Genomic DNA, 19386 nt, shown 5'->3' on the forward strand with positions numbered 1-19386 from the left:
AAAAAAAAAAAGAATTTTATAATTTTTTAAGCATGAGATAGCAAACATTTTATTTTTTGGTGATAAATGAAGACACATTTTGAAAGGAACTTGTGATCTTAAATATGACATAAATCTTGACAATATTTAGTCTGCTGTGTGGTGTTTCACCATCAAAGTAAAAGAAAAGATGGAAAATAAGAGGAGGATAAATACTTCAGGTGGTAAGCAGGAACACAAATCTTTGAAGTCTGTTAGCTGGTTAAGAAATGTACAAGCAACAAATGATTTGAAAGTCCTTGATTCTGCCATGACTGCTGTGATTTCCATTCCGTATTACAATGAGTTTTATGAAGAGGGACAGACTTCCATGAAATAGCTGGGATATAAACAAAGTGTTACCCCTTCAATGAATTATATAATGCTGTTTAAAATGGAAATTCACTAGAAGACTATCTACGTTGATAATAAACATAGAAAATGAATATAATCTGTAAGTATAAATGGAGATTTAAACAAAAACCGTGGAAGTGTAGGGGATGGTAGCATTGGACAATGAGAGAGAAGCAAGGATTTCATGAACAGAAAGAGGAAAAAGGCTCTGGTTTTCTACTGGAAATTCTGAACAACTCCCTATTAATATTTTAACACCACCAACAACAATAATAAAATTACTTCAAATAAGGTTTAAATGGAAAGAAATGTTTCTAAAAGTTTGAAGTCAAGAATAAACTAGATAAAACGTGTCACCATTTCAATAAAGAGAAAGCCAAGAACTCAAAGTCCTAAATTAGTTTTTCTTCAATTCAATATTGAAAAATTTTTCTTCTAAAATTATGCAGCCAACTTATTTCAAAAGGCTATTTTAAAAAGAAAGATTGGATTTTTGGAAGAAAGCATAGAAATATCAATAGCAGTCTATGATCTTAAATGACTTAGACTAGAGGACAGAAAAGTATTGGAATGAATTATTTAATTTTGGTTCCATTACTACATTCATTTGGACAAAAAAAAACAAAAAGTTTTAGCTAAAATTCTATGCCTTGTAACCACTTAACAAATAATGACTCATATTGCCCTATATGCTTTCACTTTTTGCATTAGTTTCCATTTGTGTTAATAGAGAAATGTTATAGCTTACATATCACGGGGTGGTCTCTTTTTTTTTTTTTTTAACTGATATTTATAATCATGTCTTAGGGCCTCATTTGCTTAACAAATAGGTGTTCTTTTAATAATAACTGTTAACTTATATGAGGTTTTTAGGCTTTCGTACATATACACCTGCTCACATATATCCATCCATATCAGAGAAATGTCTCACATTTAGTAAAAAATAACTGCCAACAAAGAAAATGTTCACGATCATTAACCATTTGTTGTTGTTGTTGTTATGTGCCGTCGAGTCAGCCCTGACTCATAGCGACCCCTCCTTGGGTTTCCGAGGCAGTATCACTATGGAAGTAGGATTGCCCAACCTTCCTTCCGAGGAGTGGCTGGTGGGTTTGAACCGCCAGCCTTCTGGTTAGCAGTCAAGTGCCTTAGCCACTATACCATTAGAGAGATGCAAATCAAAACAACAATGAGATATTATCTCATGCCAACAATAATAGTAAAGTTCAACAAGAGAGAAAATAAATGCTGGTGAGGTTGTAGAGAGATTGGAACTCTCATAGCCTGCTAGTGATACTTCAAAATGGTACAATCATTGTGGAAAATTGTATGGAATTTCCTTAAAAAAACTGAAAATGAAATACCATTTGATCTACCAATTCTGTTACTAGGAATATACCCTAAAAAGTAAGAGACAGGACATGAACAGATGTGCACACCCTTGTTCATCGCAGCACAATTCACTATAAGCAAACAGATGGAAATAACCTAAATGCCCATCAGCAAATGAATGAATAAGTGAACTATGGTACATTCACCTTCAGCCTTCATGAACCTGAGACCAGAGAAACTAGATAATGCCTGGCTACCAATGCCAACCACTTGGAAAGGGATCAGAACTGAAGATCCTGGATAGGATGGGAGGAAAAATGTGGAACAAAATCCAAAAACAAAAAAATGACCAGAATCACTGGTTGGATAGAGACTGGGGGAACATCCTAGACTATGGCCCCAGTTACCCTTCAGGACTAGAAATGGATTCACTTCCATGGATTGGATCTCAGTCCAACAGTAGGAAGATCTACATGCAGAACACCGACCCCAGGGAGATGTACCCACCTACTCCAGGGAGATGTACCTCTTAGATCAGTAAGCCATGAGACAACAGAGGGGCAGCATTCACATAGAGGGAAAGCTGGACAGACAGGAATGCATTGTTAAGAAGGGCACAGGGAAGGGGTAGTCACAGGGAGGGGAGGGGGGGAGAGCTTTTTTTATGGTAGGGGATGGTATTTGGGGCCATAAAATCAAATGTGCATGAACTGTTGAATGTAAATCAAATTTGCTTTGTGAATTTGCACCCACAGCACAATAAAATAAATAAAAATAAAATAACTAGATATAAGAGCTATCAAAGGAGATGGTCTATGAGAGATGAATATTAAATATTATCTATTTTGCTGGTATTAGGTAATAGATATTAGTTTTAATTTTACTACTGTGATGATTATTAAGGAAAACAAAAATTAGAGGAGTGATCATCTCTTACAATCATTTATAGTCCAATCCTGGATGCATTCTGAGTTACCTTTTCAGTGTTAATGTAAGTGATGGATATGAATAAATGGTATTCAATAATCTCTGCAAAGGCTTGTCCTCAGTTTTTTTTTTTTTTTTTTAATAATATTAATTATATTTTTGGTGATGGTTTACACAGCCCTTTAAGTTCTCATTCAACAATCTCTACGAAAGTTGTCCAGAGACATTGGTTACTTTCTTCACAGTGCATGAACATTCTCATTATTTCCCTTCTAGCCATTCCATTTCCATTCACTTACTTTATCTGACCCCTTACATTTTCATTTTTGTTTAAAAAAATAATTTTTGACTCTTTGTATTCATATAGGTGATTTTTTTCAAAGAGCACAGTACTTACAGGTGAGAAACATTGTTTTTGAGCCAATTTGTTATTTAGGTACAAGGTGACCTCAGAAATTGGTTGCATTCAAAGTTTGAAGAGTATCACAAGGCAGTAGTTTTGGGGAGTCCTCCATTCTCAACCAGCCAGTGGCACCCATCCTTTAAAAAAAAAAAAAAGTATTTGAGTTTCTGTTCCACATTTTCCTTGTATTCTCTCAGAATCCATCTATTGTGACCCAGCAGAAGGTAAACTTGAAATCTCAGGCTGACATATTAAAGAAAATATTCTTAGAGAAAGCAAACAAAAAGACCTACTCTTTAGTGAACACTGTGACACTGCTACATTAGAGAAAAGAGAAGGACAATGGCAGTATATTCATGGGCAAGCATAATGTGACACTAATAAGTACAGAGGAGCATACACTGAGTGGTTGAATTTAAATTAGAGGGGTTCTTATGGCTAAAAGACAATAAGAAATGTTTCATGTGCAGGTTTTAAAAATGTCTTTTTTAATATTTGTGAAACAATTTTAGTCAGTAGTAAAGAGAATGAGGAAAGGAAACTTGATTTGGATGACAGGATAGTTTAATATAGTCCCTGAATGATATAAAAAGTTAACATTCTCCACCGCTTACCAAAGATTTGAAGATTGGGGTCACTCAGGTTCACTCAAAAGAAAAGACTGCTGATTTGCTTCCGAAAAATCAGCGATTGAAAACTTTATGGAGCACAGTTCACTCTGACATATATAAGGTTGCCATGAGTCAGAAATGATTCATCAGCAACTGCTGGTGGTATTATAGCTTAACAGAGAAAATCTAAAGTTGGGGGTGTAGACTCCAATTTCACATCTGTTACCTGCTAACCCTGTGATCTTTGCCAATCTATAACCTCATGGATCGTGTTTCTCTGTCTGTAGAATGAGGATACTAATGCCCAGCAAGGAGCTCTGTTGGCCTAGAGGTTAAATCATTCAGCAGCTAACCAAAAGATTGGTGGTTCAAACTCACAAGCTGCTCCACAGGAGAAAGATAAGGCAATATGCTTCCGCAATGATTTATACACTGGAAGACCTTATGAGGCAGTTCTAAGCCCCAAAAAAACTTACTGCCCTCAAGTGTGGCATAATGCTTGAGCCATTTGATTGCCAACCAGAAGGCTGGTGGTTCAAACTCATCAGCTACTCCTCAGAAGGAAGGTTGGGCAATCTACTTCCATAGTGATATTGTCTCAGAAACACAAGAAGGGGTCACTATGAGTCGGATCATGTATAGGATCCCACTCGATGGCAGTGAGTTTGGTTTTTGGTTTTGCCCTCAAGTCGGATCCGACTCATAGGGACCCCTCCTTGGGTTTCCGAGGCAGTATCACTACGGAAGTAGATTGTCCAAACTCCATGGCAGTGAGTTTTAGTTAATACCCAGTGGGGCTGTTAGGTAACTGGGGAAAAAATAATAATGATTGTGAAGTGTGAATACTGTGAAAGTCTGTGATGATATTTCAATGAAGTTTGTTCATCAAAGAAGAAAGGAAATAGAAGCCAGCCTCTGAGGCTTAATTATTCATTATATGTAGCAGGAACAAGTCCTTACTCTAGGACTGAAAAATTCAAGATACCTCATGGCTAGTGCTGATCAGATAAGGAAAATCAAAGAAAGAATCAATTTTAAAAAATGAAGGATATAGCTCACTTTCTTAGAAATGAAAGAAACCAATGTAATTTTTTTTAAAATGGCATCTTTCTGATTATTGTTTAAGAAGAATAGTAAATTACAACAATTTGATTTATTTTGGTGAGTTGATTTTAAAATAAATTTGCAGAGGCAAATGGAGTTAAAAGAAAAATTCTTATTTTTGAAATTTTTAAACCAGTGTGGATCACAGAAAATAAATTGAAAACTAAAAATATATCATACACATATTAAAGGACTCCAGCCTTTTGGCTAGCAGCCATATGCCTTAACCAGTACACCACGAGTTCTTTATTAAAATGCTAGCTGATCAATAGCTCAAAATGGAAAAGCATCATAATTCCCCATGACCTACTAGATTTTGTTCTGACATATAATGAATTGTATAAGGGTGCTTGAAAATAGGAAATTGCATTTATACAATTTTCATATTGGCATATAAAAAGGAAAAACAATATGTTTACATAAAAAATAAGCTGAAAATGCATTTGATAACATGATATAGGTATCTCATAAAGAATCTAAGTGGCATAAGAACACAAGCAAATTATGTAAGCATGATAAAGATTCCTTACCAAAATTTAAGGGTAAATATCTTATTAAATATCTGTATCCAGACCCCAAAAATTGAACCTTGAGCTAAATTTCACAGCATATACAAAAGCAACTCAAAATGGATCCCAGATTTAAGTGTAAAATATAAAACTATAACCCCAGAAAGGAAAAAAAGAGAGAGAGAGAGAGAGACAGAATCTCTGGGACCTAGGACTAGGTGAAGCATCTTTCCAAAAAAAATCCAAACCAAACTCACTGCCATCAAGTCAGACCTGACTCATAGTGATCCCTCCTTGGGTTTCCAAAGTGGTATCATTACAGAAGTAGATTGCCCAATCTTCCTTCCAAGGAGTGGCTGGTGGGTTTGAACCACCAGTCTTCTGGTTAGCAGTCAAATGCCTTAGGCACTATGCCACCAGAGCTTCTTCCCTTGGGGGAAAAAAAAAAAGAAAAGAAAACTCACAATTCATGTAAGGAAAAATTGATAAACTGAATCTCATCAATACCAAATGTGCAAAAGACTGTTAAAAAAGAATCCAGTAGAAGTGGGCAAAAGAAATAAATAGACATTTAAATGATAAGGAAGTATAGATGCCAGATAAACACATGAGAAGATTTTCAACATTGTTAGCCTTTAGACATATAGGACGGCTGGCAGGCAGGCAGATAGACAGATAGATAGCATCCATTGAGTCAATTCCAACTCATAGTGACCTTGTGTGGAACAGAAAGAAATGTTGCCTGGTCTTGCACCATCCTCATAATCACTGGCATGTTCGACCACATCCTTGTGGCTACAGTGCAAATCCATCTCTCTGAGGGTCTCCCTCCCCCTCACCAGCCCCACACTTGATGAGACATGGTGTCTTGTGCAACAAGTGATCCATGTCCAAATCAGTAGAGTCAGACATTGTTCTCTTGTGATCCATAAGATTTTCACAGTTTAGTTTTCAGAGGTAGGTCACCAGGCCTTTCTTCCCACTCAGTCTTAGTCTGAAAGTTCCAATGAAGCCTGTCCACTGTGAATGACCCAACTGGTATTGGAAATACTGATGGCATAACTTCCCACTTTGCAGCAACATGCAACCCTCCACAGTGGGACAAACTGAGAGATGGGTGATCTTCCTTGTAAGTATATGGATATTATTCTATCCTTGACAGCGTTGTACTTCAGGCTAGATCTTGAATTGTTCTTTTTGACAATGAATGCAATGCAGTCTTCTTCAATTTGTCTTTACTGGTATAGTAGACCACACGATTGTCTGATTCAAAATGGCCAATACCAGTCCATTTAAACTCACTAATGCCTAGGATCAGGGAGTTCTAGTGGCATAATGCCTAAGGCATTTGACTGCTAAGCAGAAGACTGGCAGTTCAAACCCACCAGCCACTCCATGGAAGGAAGACTGGGAAATCTATTTCCGTAAAGATTTGCCACCTTGGAAACCCAAAGAGGGTTGCTATCAGTCAGCATTGACTTGATAGCAGTGAGTTTGGTTTGGTTTATACTTCATACATTTCATACTCCTATTAGCAGCTATTTGCCACTGTTCTTTTCATTTTGAGCTGTGCTGCTTCAGCACATGAAGGTCCCGAAAGTTTTCCTCTATCTTCATCATTATGGTCAACTCTCCTTTGAGGAAGCAGCTCTTCCCTAATGTATTTTGACTGCCTTGTAAGTTGAAGGGCTCATCTACTGGCACTGTATCAGAAAATGTTTTGCTGCTATGCATACTGTTTTCAGTGGCCAATTTTTTTGGAAGTGGACCTGGCCGTGTCCTTCTTCCTAGTCTGTCTTAGTCTGGAAGCTCTGCTGAAACCTGTCCACTAGGGGTGACCCTGCTGATATTTGGAATACTGGCACCATAGCTTCCAGCATCTCAACAACACACAAGCAATCACCTTATGACAAACTGACAGATGCGTGGTATTAACTATTTCATTATAGTTACGCAAAATTGTACATTGGGGGCAGTGGTTGAAAGGTGTATGTGTTTCTCTGTATTATTTCTTACAACTGCATGTGAATTTAAAGTCATCACAAAATGTATTGTAATAAGTTATTTATTTAGATGCTGGGAAAGAAAAAAATCATTTTTTTAACATGATATAATTTAATATACAGAAAAATAAGAGATTCAGTTGAAATTGAGATTTTTAGAAAATTTGATATGCTCCCTAAAATCGTTATCCTTATGGCTATAATAATTAGTGAGAATAATAATAACTTTTCTGTTCACACTAATAACAAATATTAAGTGATTGCAATCTCTGAGATAAGTCCCTGGGTGATTCAAATGCTCCACTACTGCCCAGAAAGTTGGTGGTTTAAACCACTCAGAAGAGCCTTGGAAGACCACCCTAATGATTTGCTTCTGAAAGACCACAGTCTTGAAAATCCTATGGAGCAGTTCTACTCTGCTCACATGGGATCACTGTGCATCAGAACTGATTTGAAGGCAACTAACAGCAATAGGAATGACGACAACAATGATCAATAGTATAATATAAAAAATGATAAACGCTTAAAATCTATTATGAAAGTTACAGATCTGCATGATGAAAGGAAGATGAAATATTATGTATATAAAACTTGAGTGGGATGAGTAATTATGAATGAAAAGCCTTAATATTACAAAAAAAATGTACCTGTTCCCAATTGTTGTGTGAATATAATGCTATTTTAGTAAGAATCTCAATTTGATAAATTGCAATATAATTTTAAAGCTCACATGAAAGAAGGTATGTTTGAGGATTACCAAAATATGATTTTAAAAATAGTTCAAAAACAATATCAATTGGTTCAATGCACTTGCCTAACAAGGTAATTATATGGCTATTAATATCTTTAAAAAATTACAGTAAACAAAATATTTGTAATTCACATAAACCAAAAAAGAAACTCACTGCCATCCAGTTGGATCCAACTCATAGAGACCCCTTCTTGGTTTTCTGAGGTGTTATCACTATGGGAGTAGATTGCCCAATCTTCCTTCAGAGGAGTGGCTGGTTGTTGTGAACTGCCAGACTTCTGGTTAGTAGTCAAATGCCTTAGGCACTAAATATTTCATTATATCAAAAAATACACGTATATCAAATATTGTTGTTGTTAATTGCCATTGAGTCTGTTTCATGACAACCCCATGTGTAACAGAACATAACTTTGTCTGCTTCTGAGCCATCATTACAGTCCTTGGTGTGCATGAGTTCATTGCTGAGGCCTCTGTTTATTTTAAGTGCCTTCAAAACTAGGGGGCTCATCCTCAAGCACTATGTTAGATAATATTCTGTTGTGATTCATAAGGTTTCATTGACTAGTTTTTGGAAGCAGATCACCAGGCTTTTCTTCCTAATCTGCATTAGTCAGGAAACTCTTCAAAAGCCTGTCCAGTATGGGTTACCTTGATGGTATTTGAATTACCAGTAGCATAGTTTCTTAGCAATGTAGCAACGTGCAAACTACCACAGTAGAGCAAACTGACATGTGGTGGTATATCAGAGCTGCTAGAGCAAAATTCTCTAGGAATGCAAAGAATTGTATTAGATGTATTAATATAATTTCAGAAAATTTTAAATTTTGATTTTTTTTGCAGCAAAATCTGCTCTTTTTAAGATAGCCAATGAAATGTATTAATTTCTGAAACCCTAGTAATTTTAGTTTATCCAATTAAAATTCTAAACTTTTTATGAAGGAAAATTAATTTTAAAATCACAACAAAGGACTATTTTGTTTTATTCTTTCTCTACCTTTTGAAACCTTGAAACCTGTAAAGTCCTTGCTATTTAAGAGAATCTTTCTCTAATACTTTTCACAAGACATTTTCTCTCCTTGTGTACACTCTAGATCCTTATTCTGATTCTGATACTTATCATATTTTTTCTTGTATTAAGAGTCTCAGGGACAGAGATTTGGTGCCTGCATCTAACAATACTTTGCATAATACTTTGGAAATTGAGGGACTCAGTGTTGTTGAATTGAGTCCTAAGTTCAAATTTTCTTGTGCCAGACTGTCAAGCAAATGAGGAAATGTATAGTACTGCCTAACTTCGCATTTCTTTCTCCAAATCTCTATGTAATCACAATGTCTTATGCTAAGACAGAGATCAAATCATTATCATTATTTCCATTAGTCATTTTTTTTTTTCAATTGTTTTTAGCCATTATTTTGTTGGTTAGATATCTACTTGATTCATATGAAATGGAATTGTATTTGAAGTTATATTGATTCTTTGCCCCAATTTTTCAGCTGGAAAAAAACAAAGCACTTGCTTCAGTAAGTGCTGAACCTTTTAAAAACAAAATGTAATGAGGTTAGTCTATATCCTTGACATTTTATTTTCAACAAAGTGAAGGTCACAACTGAAAGGCCACATAGATGCCATTCCACAGCATATAAACAATGCTATTATTTTGTAAAGAAAATAAAATATTGCTTTCTTTAGCCTCTTATATCTAAAAGGGTGTTTGCTATTATTCTTATGTCTGTAACTCCAATCATGTGGTCCTTTCATTTGTTACATTTTAGAACCTAAAAAGGAGAGTGTACATAGAGTATACAGACATGTAATCTGTCAGAGACTAATACGAAATATATGTATTTCATAAATATTGAAGGATTTTATCACTGACGTTTTAATATTTAACTATTAAATTCATTTAGTATTTGTTGAGTGGTAATGGCTTAGTGAAATTTGGTATTTATTCAGTTCTCTTTATTTGGTAACTTCCTTCTGACTCCAAAAGTTTTCTTCATCATATCTATGCAAATTCTTCTCGAGCTCCTATGTTTGGTTTTTAAGTATTAAACTGCAATTATATCACTAAAGAGAAAATACCAAAGTGATTTTGGAAAGAAGGGGCTGGGTTATGCTTAAGTGGTGGAACATATGCCCATTTGGGCACAGTATCAAGAAGAATTCTAAACTGCTTTCATATTATATATCACTATAAAACCCAGGATTGAACCATTAAATAGATCCATGCTAGATCAATTCATACTAGATCAAGGCAATTTTAGTATTAAAATACTTGAATTTACTGAACAGGCAAATCTCACATACCAAAATATATTTTTAAATAGTCACTTCAGGTTGTTGGCTAGCTAACATATTTTCTTAAAGCAAAATTTCCAAAGTTTAAAATTTACTCATTATAGAAGCTAACATGTAATAGTTTGTCTAATCTAAGATTTATTTTGTTGTAGATGAACTCACAAATCCATCGGAATCTAGACTGTCTTTAGAAGACCTCTTCAGGAAAGACTTTGTGCTTCATGATCCAGAAGCACGGTGGATCAATGGTATGTGGATGACTTTTTAATGTGTTTGAGTTCTACATAAATCAAATTAAATTAAATAATGGGCCAATAATAATAATAGTGTTTGTAGTTAATATTTTAATTGGAGTTTTTCAAAGATATCATATACTATTTAATAAAAAATAAATATCATGGCTCCTCTGAGAGAAAACCAATTCCTAAAATAGTTTATCTATAATAGTTATCCCCAGAGATAACCATACACCTTGAGAGAGAGAATCACCAGGGCTGCTGACTCAGGACCATAGTCTCAGGAGACAACCAACTCAATTAGCACTGCATACTACATAAAAATCTTGTTCCACAACCTACTTTGATGAGTAATGACTGGGGTCTTAAAAGCTTTGAGCAGCCATCTATGATACAATTATTGGTCTCGTTTCATCTGAAGCAAAGGAGTGAAGAAAATCAAAGGCATCTGGAAATTATTAGTCCAAGGATATGATGGACCTTGAGACAAGAAGAACTAGATGGTGCCCAGCTACCAATGCCAACTGCTGGGAAAGGGATCAAACCTGGAGATCCTGGATGGAGTGGGAGGAAAAATGTGGAACAAAAGCCAAAAACACAAAAATGACCAGAATTACTGGTCGGATAGAGTCTGGGGGAACCCCAAGACTATGACCCCAGGTTACCCTTTGGGCCTAGAATTGTACTCACTCCCATGGTTTGACTTTCAGCCCAACAGTAGAAAGACCTACATGCAGAACACTTAACCCAAGCCAATGCACCTCCCTCCTCTAGGGAGATACACCACTTCCAGCAATTGGCCATGGGGCACCAGAGGGACAGCATTCACATAGAGGGAAAGCTGGATAGACAGGAGTGCATAGTTGAAAAGGGCACAGGGAGAGGGCAGTGACAGGGACAGGAGTTGTTAACTGGGATGTGAAATGAAACACACAGTGAACTGTTGGATATAAAACAAATTTTGTTCTGTAAATTTGCACCCAAAGCACAATAAAATTAAAAAAAAAAAAAAAAAAAGAAACTAAAAAATAAAATAAAATAATGATTACCCTGCAAACATTAAGTTAACTGCTCTCTATGTGCTGTTTCCTCATCACCATTAGTTATGTGACATTAAGGACATGTTAAGTTTCTAGCATTCACCTGGATAATTTGGTAACTCTTGTTGTAGTAAATAGGCTATGGATTTTAGAAATCTATCAATCTATATCTATAAGTGCTCCCAATTTGCCAATATAATGAGTCTTCTCTTCTTATTTTATAGCTTTCCTTTTTCAGTTAATAAACTAAAGAGAATTTTTGCCATTTTACAATTACAGGGAAAAGATATGAAAGTATATTGTGTATTGTCTTTTCCTGGCCTCGCAAAAGTACCACTTCAGAGGTTCTTTTAAGTCAATTTCTGATTTTATTATTTTCAAAAGCTTAAAAAAAAAAAAAAAAAACCTCACTGCCGTTGAGTCGACTTTGACTCACAGTGACCCCTCCTTGGGTTTCCAAGGTGGTATTTTTCTCTGTGGAAGTAGATTGCTCAGTCTTCCTTCTGAGGAGTGGCTGGTGGATTTGAACCACCAGCCTTCTGATTACCAGTGAAATGCCTTAGGCACTATGCCACCAAAGCTCCTTTCAAAAATCTTAAGCAGGCATTAATAATAGAATGGGAAGTAGCCAATACAAACCACTGAGTGACTCCATGGACTTCAGTTTGCCTTTATGGAAGGTAGGAAGATTGGACAATCCACTTTCATTAGAGATACCGCCTTGGAAACCCAAGGAGGGGTCTCTATGAGTCAGGATCAACTCCAAGGCAGTGAGTTTGTTTGTTCATTTATTTGTTTGTTTGTTTTTTCAGGAGAGTTAGTGATTGGATGAGGTAGTCATAAGAAATGTGCTGGTAAGAAAGAAATGCAGATTTTCATTCCTTGAATATTCCAATTTGCCTGACCATACTCATCATGTGTGGGCAGTTGTTAATCTTACTCTTCACTTTATTTTGACATTATTTTTCCTTATTTTTAAAGCATAGAGTAGATTATTTCTATGATAAAAGGACTTTGCCTTTTTATCATCTCAGTTACAGTCCTTTCTTCTCTAATATTTTAATTAAGTATGCTTATGCTTGGGAGCTCTGGTAGCATAGTGGCTAAGACACTTGCCTGCTAACCAGACGGCTGGCGGTTCAAACCCACCAGCCACTCCTCGGAAGGAAGGTTGGGCAATCCTACTTCCGTAGTGATACTGCCTCGGAAACCCAAGGAGGGGTCGCTATGAGTCGTGGCCGACTCGACGGCACATAACAACAACAACAACAATGCTTATGCTTGCAAATTAAAGTTAATTTATGTAAAGTATAAAGAGAATAATTTAAGTAATTTAACTCATGAGGGCAGAGGCCAAGTCACACTTGTTTAACTAGCAGTGATACAGTTGCCTTAGCAGGCACTCAAGATTTCAATGTTGAATGAACAAGTGGAAGTATTTCTTTTTTTTTTTTTTTTCAGTCCACTTAGTTTTTTTTTTTTTTTTTTTTTTAATTTTTATTCAACTAGACGCAAACAGCAAAATTAACATAACAAAATTAAACAAATGGATGCATTTCACTGAAATCCAGTGTCACTATTTCATAAATTCTATCTTTGGTGAGAAAATGAGTGCTTATCACAGTGATAGTTTTACATATGGTGAACAAGATAGCAATTGTATTAACTTGTTTGTATATTTTCATTTAAAAATGTTCAGAGATCTGGGACTTGTCATAATTTTGCCTTTTCACTATGATTATATGATTATTTCAGATAAACATTGTAACTATGAAAGACTAAAAAAAACATATATATACCTTTGCAAATATTGTCCTATGTATAGGTCTCTCACAAATGAATTTCCTAATGTGCTATAGTAATTTTGTAACTCATGTTATTACTTAGTAGCAAGTATTTTCTATTGACGGAGATGACAATATAGGGGAAATTACCAGAATTTTGTTTTAATTGGTAATATTGTGAGTCGGCAGATTTGAAATGTTAAAAAATGTCCTGATTTATTTGTAATGAATTTGGCCAACTTATTGAAATTTGTGAAGTCTTCAACTTTGAAAAGCAAGGAAAAATCATATAGTCCACAAATTCTCAGTATAGCTTGGACTATTTAAAGAGATATGCACTCCTGTGTATAACTGACACTTTGATATTGAGGCTCCAAAGGACTAGACTGATATTTAAGCAGTGAACTACATGCTAAATTAAGTCATACTTCAGTATCTAGGACACAATTCTACTCTTACACTTCACAAGGTACCAAGCAATATATTTGGAATCAATTAGTTCCAATCATTTTCTTAGTAATTTCTTTGCCAAGCATTGGTAAACTTGCTCTCGAGAAGACATTACAGAACAAATCTGCAATGCTGATAGTGTACACTAGCTAATATCTAATATATAAAATATTGTATAAAGGTTTAACATAAAAACAAACTTTTAAATAAGAAAAAAAAAACAGAATCTAAACCCTCTGAAGCATGCAGTCCTGTATAAATACTAGTGAAGACAATAGCTCCACTGACCATATATTTTGGACATTGGACTACTTTTCAAATAGAGGATTGAATTTGTGCTCATTCTTTCCTCTTATCCAGCCCAGATATCCTTTGTGGAAATCACTATTTGGCCTATTTGCATATTCTTCAGATAGCCAGGAAATACAGTGGAAGCTGTATGAATAGAATTTCAAAATTTGCCTCATTAGCACAGATCATATCTAAATGCAAAATGTGAGCTTTTTTTTTTCTTTTTTTTTTTATTCTTAAGAGATGTCTCACCAGGTTTTCTTGGTGATTTAATAACTTGATGAAGTCTAAGCTAAACTCATTCAGAAGCTTCATTCACTCCTTGGAGGTCAACAGGGGAAAACTTACTGCACTGCTGGTCAAGGGAAAGGAAAGAGTCTAGACAGTTTGGACATGTGCAGGTTGTCAGTGAAATAATGCCACTTATTGTGCTGGTTCTGAAACAATATATCCGAGAATGTCTTTGCAGCACTGGATGGGTGCTCATGTTCATGATTACTTTAATAAGGGCTTTACCACAAATCTGCTCATATCTTTGAAATCTCCATTTTTATAGCATCTTCATTCTACTTATGTCACCTTGAAACCTGGAAGTTCATTTTCTTTAAAATTATTCATTTTCCCACATGCATTGAATGATAAATTGATCATCAAAGCAAGAACTAACATTAATTGAGAGCTTTCTACATTAAACTCTGTGCTAGATGTTTTATATACATATCTTATAGGATAGCTTGCAGTAAGTAGCTTATGAAGTTAAAATCATTAACTTCAGAGAAAATTAAGCCTTATCAAGAAACTTACTAAAAGGTACAACCAAGAAAAGATGATGTCTACTTTCATTATGGGAGCTCTGGTTGCGTAGTGGCTAAGGACCTTGACTGCTAACCAGAACACTGGCGGTTCAAACCCATCAGCCACTCCTCAGAAGGAAAGTTGAACAATCTACTTCAGCAGTGAACCCAAGGAGGGTTCACTATGAGTGGGGTTGGACTCAATGACACATAACAACAACAACAACAACAACAACAGCTTTCATTATATTTTTAAGTATAAACCTTACCCTCTCCCTCTTTTATTGTTTCACTCTGACATACCATTTTTTACTATCTAACACATGTACCAGCTACTTCTTCCACAATCTCATTGATTCTAATTCTTCAGTTTTGAATATTACAATAATGTTTTTATCTCCCATATATATCTATATAACAGTAGTGTATGCAGTCAGTAACAGAAAGATGTGCATCGGTATTTACTGACATGCTCATGTACAATAAGTGAAACAAAGCTGGCTTTACACCAGTGTCTATAGAACATGATACCACATTAACTAGATATATTATGTAAGAAAAATTGGTTCAAGATCTTAACCTGCTTCTTTTTTTTCTTTTTGTCTATTTCTCTTTTTTTCTCAAATTTTTCTTCAATAAACATGTATGCTTTTGTGATTTATGTGTAAGAAAAATTGCCCTCTCGTTTTTGTTTCCTGGGTCTACCAATTCCTCCAACAGTCTCCTATCAAATTAAGTTTTCTGAAGCCTGGATAAAAACTGCTAATATTATCTTCAAAGCCATCAAAGGCACCCTTTTGTCAATGGAATAAACTCCATGCTTTTCCCTTTGTATTCCAGGCCTCTCATAAGCAAGCCTCAGCCACCTTTGCTGTGTTTCTACTTCACAGTATGTTTCAGGCAAACAGAACTACATGATATTTTCCATAAATCAAAAAAGCTTTCCTGTTTCTTTACCCCTGGTACACTGTGTTGTCAACTTGGACTCCCTTCCCCAATCTCAAAGCCCAGATAGTGTTGTTCTTCCATGTCAAGTGCAATGTCAATAACTATCCTTTTCCTTCCAGCTGTGAATAATATCAACTTCCTTTAAATTCTAGGAGCCTCTTTTTTATTGTCTAATATGGAAATTTCTACCTTGACTGTAATTATACCATGCCTCTCTGGTAGCGTAGTGCCTAAATCACTTGACTGCTAACTAGAACGCTGGCAGTTCAAACCCACCAGCCACTCCTCGGAAGGAAGATTGGGCAATCTACTTCCATAGTGATACTGCCCCGGAAACCCAAGGAGGAGTTGCTATGAGTCAGATCCGACTCGACGGCACGTAACAACAACAACAATCTCTTCTAAAGGAGCTCTGGTCTCATCATGCTCAAGGCATTTGACTGCTAACCAGAAGGTTGGCAGTTCAAACCCACCAGCCACTCCACAGAAGGAAGACGAGACAATCTACTTCCATAAAGATTTACCACCTCGGAAACCCAATGGGGGTTTCTATGAGTTGGAATTGACTTGATGGCAATGGGTTTGGTAATCTCCTCTAAGATAGTGCTAGTTAAATTTTGTGAAAGGCCACTGATTTAAGATTTAATTCATTTGTTTGTTTTCAATTTGACATGAACCAATCTTTTTTATAAAATACTGGAAAAAATAATTTTCTAGAAAAATGTAATGATAAATTGAGATTCTCAATTGTTTCTTATTATATTTAACAGACTTAAAATTACAGGAATTAAAAAAAATCACTTTGATTGAATGTGTGTGTATAAGCAATTAATTGCTATTATGTTCCTAGATTTTTGTCTTTCCTAAATCAAATTAAATGGAAAAAAGTTGACTAGAATAGTGTTTCTCCATAGTTAATGCTTATTCTTCCACTTAAAACAGAAACTGGCTTAATAGTATTTAAAGTGTTTAGTAAAATAAGTAGGGAGCTCTGGTAGCATAGTGCCTAAGGCACTTGACTGCTAACCAGAAGGCTGGTGGTTCAAACCCACCAGCCACTCCTCGGAAGGAAGGTTGGGCAATCCTACTTCCGTTGTGATATACTGCCTTGGAAACCCAATGAGGGGTTGCTACATGAGTTGGGGCCGACTGGATGGCAAATAACAACAGCAAATATAATAAGTAAACTTGCTTCCTTTTTTTTTTTTTTTTTCCTTAACTGATCCAGTTTGGATTGCTGACAGTACTACTCAAAAGAGGTAATATGTATGAAGCTCAGTTCTACATTTTGCTCTAGTAGTACTAATTGTAGAGAGGTAATACATCTCCAAAGTCAGGATGATGGCTATGAAAGAGGAGATTTTAAGGCAGTTTTAACAATCTTGGTATATTCATTTTAAGCATTCATACAAAATGAATCAAGAGATGCTATATTTTTTAAATGTCTCTTCAACTCTCTATTAGTAGCCAGTTTCAAAATTTGTCCTGGTGAGTCCAGATAAGTTATCTTTTGATAAAATAATAGATCTTGAAATTTAAACACCCCTAAGATATAATTGACAAACCAAACTTAAATTATTGGGTTTTGTAATGAGATTCTATTTTATACAGCTAGTTTGTAGTTTGCACATCCTACTAGTTTGACAACACCTTTCCAGTGAAATTAATCAACTAATTACATTTGGATGTGATCCCATGTGTGTCAGATAACTGTGCTCTATAGGAATTTATACGACTGAATTTGGAAGTAGATTATCAGATATTTCTTCTAAGGTACCTTTGTGATGGACTAGAACTGCCAACCTTTTGTTTAACAGCTGAGCATTTAATAGTTTAGGCCACTCAGGGACGAATGTCCAATAAATAATACAATGTGTTATGCTATTGTATTTTTCTTGGCATATAGAGGTGCATCTACTTGCTCTATAATTAGTGCAGGGCTTAATTTCAGTTCTTTTTCCTATATGAGATATAAATATTCTTTTATGACCCACTCAAATCTATCCTTTCTAATACCAGCATGCATTTTTTTTTTTTTTTCCTGGCAGGGATGAATGATACTGGGTGAGGCTTGGGATTTATCTTTATTTTATTGGACTTGTGTTAAATCCAATTGAACCACATGATATTCCAACACAAATATTATATATTTTATGTGGTGTTTGACAGGGCAATATATTGAAATAAGAAAAGTATTGAACCTAGACAAGTTCAGGGCCTTTTAGCATGTTAAAATTTCTGAGGCTCAGTTTCTAAACTTAAGGTAGTGAAAAATAAATGAGCTAAAATATATAAAAAAAAAAAATCTGAAAACTTAAAGTTTTTCAAATGATATAGATATACATGTTAAGATATAGCTGCTTTTATAGATTCTCTGGATATTTCTTTATACATGCCCCTGGCCATTTGGTCCTGATGAATTATATCTGAAATATTGACTATACAGTGAAAAGCCATCAGTAAAGCCTTTGTGAAAATAAACCAAATTATTATAAACAGCAGTAACATTAACAATAATTAGAGGAACTAATAAGGAGATTAGAGTCATAATTGAGAATTTAAAAAAAACTATTGTTTTTCTTTCTCTTTATTCTTTTTGTTTATTTGTATGGCACTATTTTATCATGATAGGATTTTTCCATATCCTCAATTTGGTTAGAGTGCAGAAGCTATTGGATTCTTAGCATACAGGGAGCTTGTTACAATTACTGCAATATTATTACCTTACATTCAGCATTCTTAGTCAAATTTTTTATTTTTTTGTCAATCATCAAGCAAGTTGATATTGAAATGATAGATTAATTTAGTTCTGTAAATTTTTTGAAGGCAATTTATATTTTTATTGCAACATAATTTATAAGATCAAAATGTTATAGCAAATATACAAAAATAAGTATGTTGTTGTTATGTGCTGTTGAGTTGGACTCGACTCAGCAACCCCTCCTTGGGTTTCAGAAGTGGTATCACTATGGAAGTAAATTACCCAACCTTGCTTCCAAGGAGTGGCTGGTGGCCTTGAACCACCAGCCTTCTGGTTAGCAGTCAGGTGCCTTAGGCACTACGCTACCAGAGCTTCCAAAATAAGTATATACTTAATATATAGTTAGATAAATTATTTTACATCCACTTAATGAATTACTAAAAAAGCCCTGATGTTGTGATCATTAAATTGCTGGAATGCTAATCAAAAAGTCAGCAGTTCAAAGCCACCAATAATACTGTGAAAGAAATTTGAGGCAGTCTACTTCCATAAATATTTACAGCTCTGGCTACACTATGGAGCAGTTCTACTCTCTCTTATAGGGTTGCTATGAGTTGGAATATACTCAATGACAGTGAATTTGGTTGATTTGTTTTGATTTGGAATGAAATACTATGCAGCTTTAAAATTTATCCATGGTGAACTTTTGCCATGATAGACCATATGTTAGGCCATAAAGCAAGGCTTCATAAATTTAAAAACATTGAAATATTGCAAAGCATCTTCTCAGATCATAATGCTATCAAATTAGAAATCAATAATAGGAGGATC

The 19386-nt window shown here is 35.2% G+C and overlaps 1 protein-coding gene across 1 annotated transcript in view; it reads left to right on the forward strand.

Annotated features, from left to right (window-relative positions):
- DPP10 (dipeptidyl peptidase like 10) overlaps positions 1-19386 on the forward strand; it is a 1219576-nt gene that overhangs the window by 298636 nt on the left and 901554 nt on the right. The window contains exon 3 of the mRNA XM_007937655.1: positions 10464-10559. Within this exon, the coding sequence (XP_007935846.1) occupies positions 10464-10559 (96 nt within the window). The remainder of the gene's footprint in view (positions 1-10463; positions 10560-19386) is intronic.

The sequence above is a fragment of the Orycteropus afer genome, unplaced genomic scaffold, assembly GCF_000298275.1.
Source record: "Orycteropus afer afer isolate SDZICR_OR568_19922 unplaced genomic scaffold, OryAfe1.0 scaffold00004, whole genome shotgun sequence".
Taxonomy (NCBI): Eukaryota; Metazoa; Chordata; class Mammalia; order Tubulidentata; family Orycteropodidae; genus Orycteropus; species Orycteropus afer.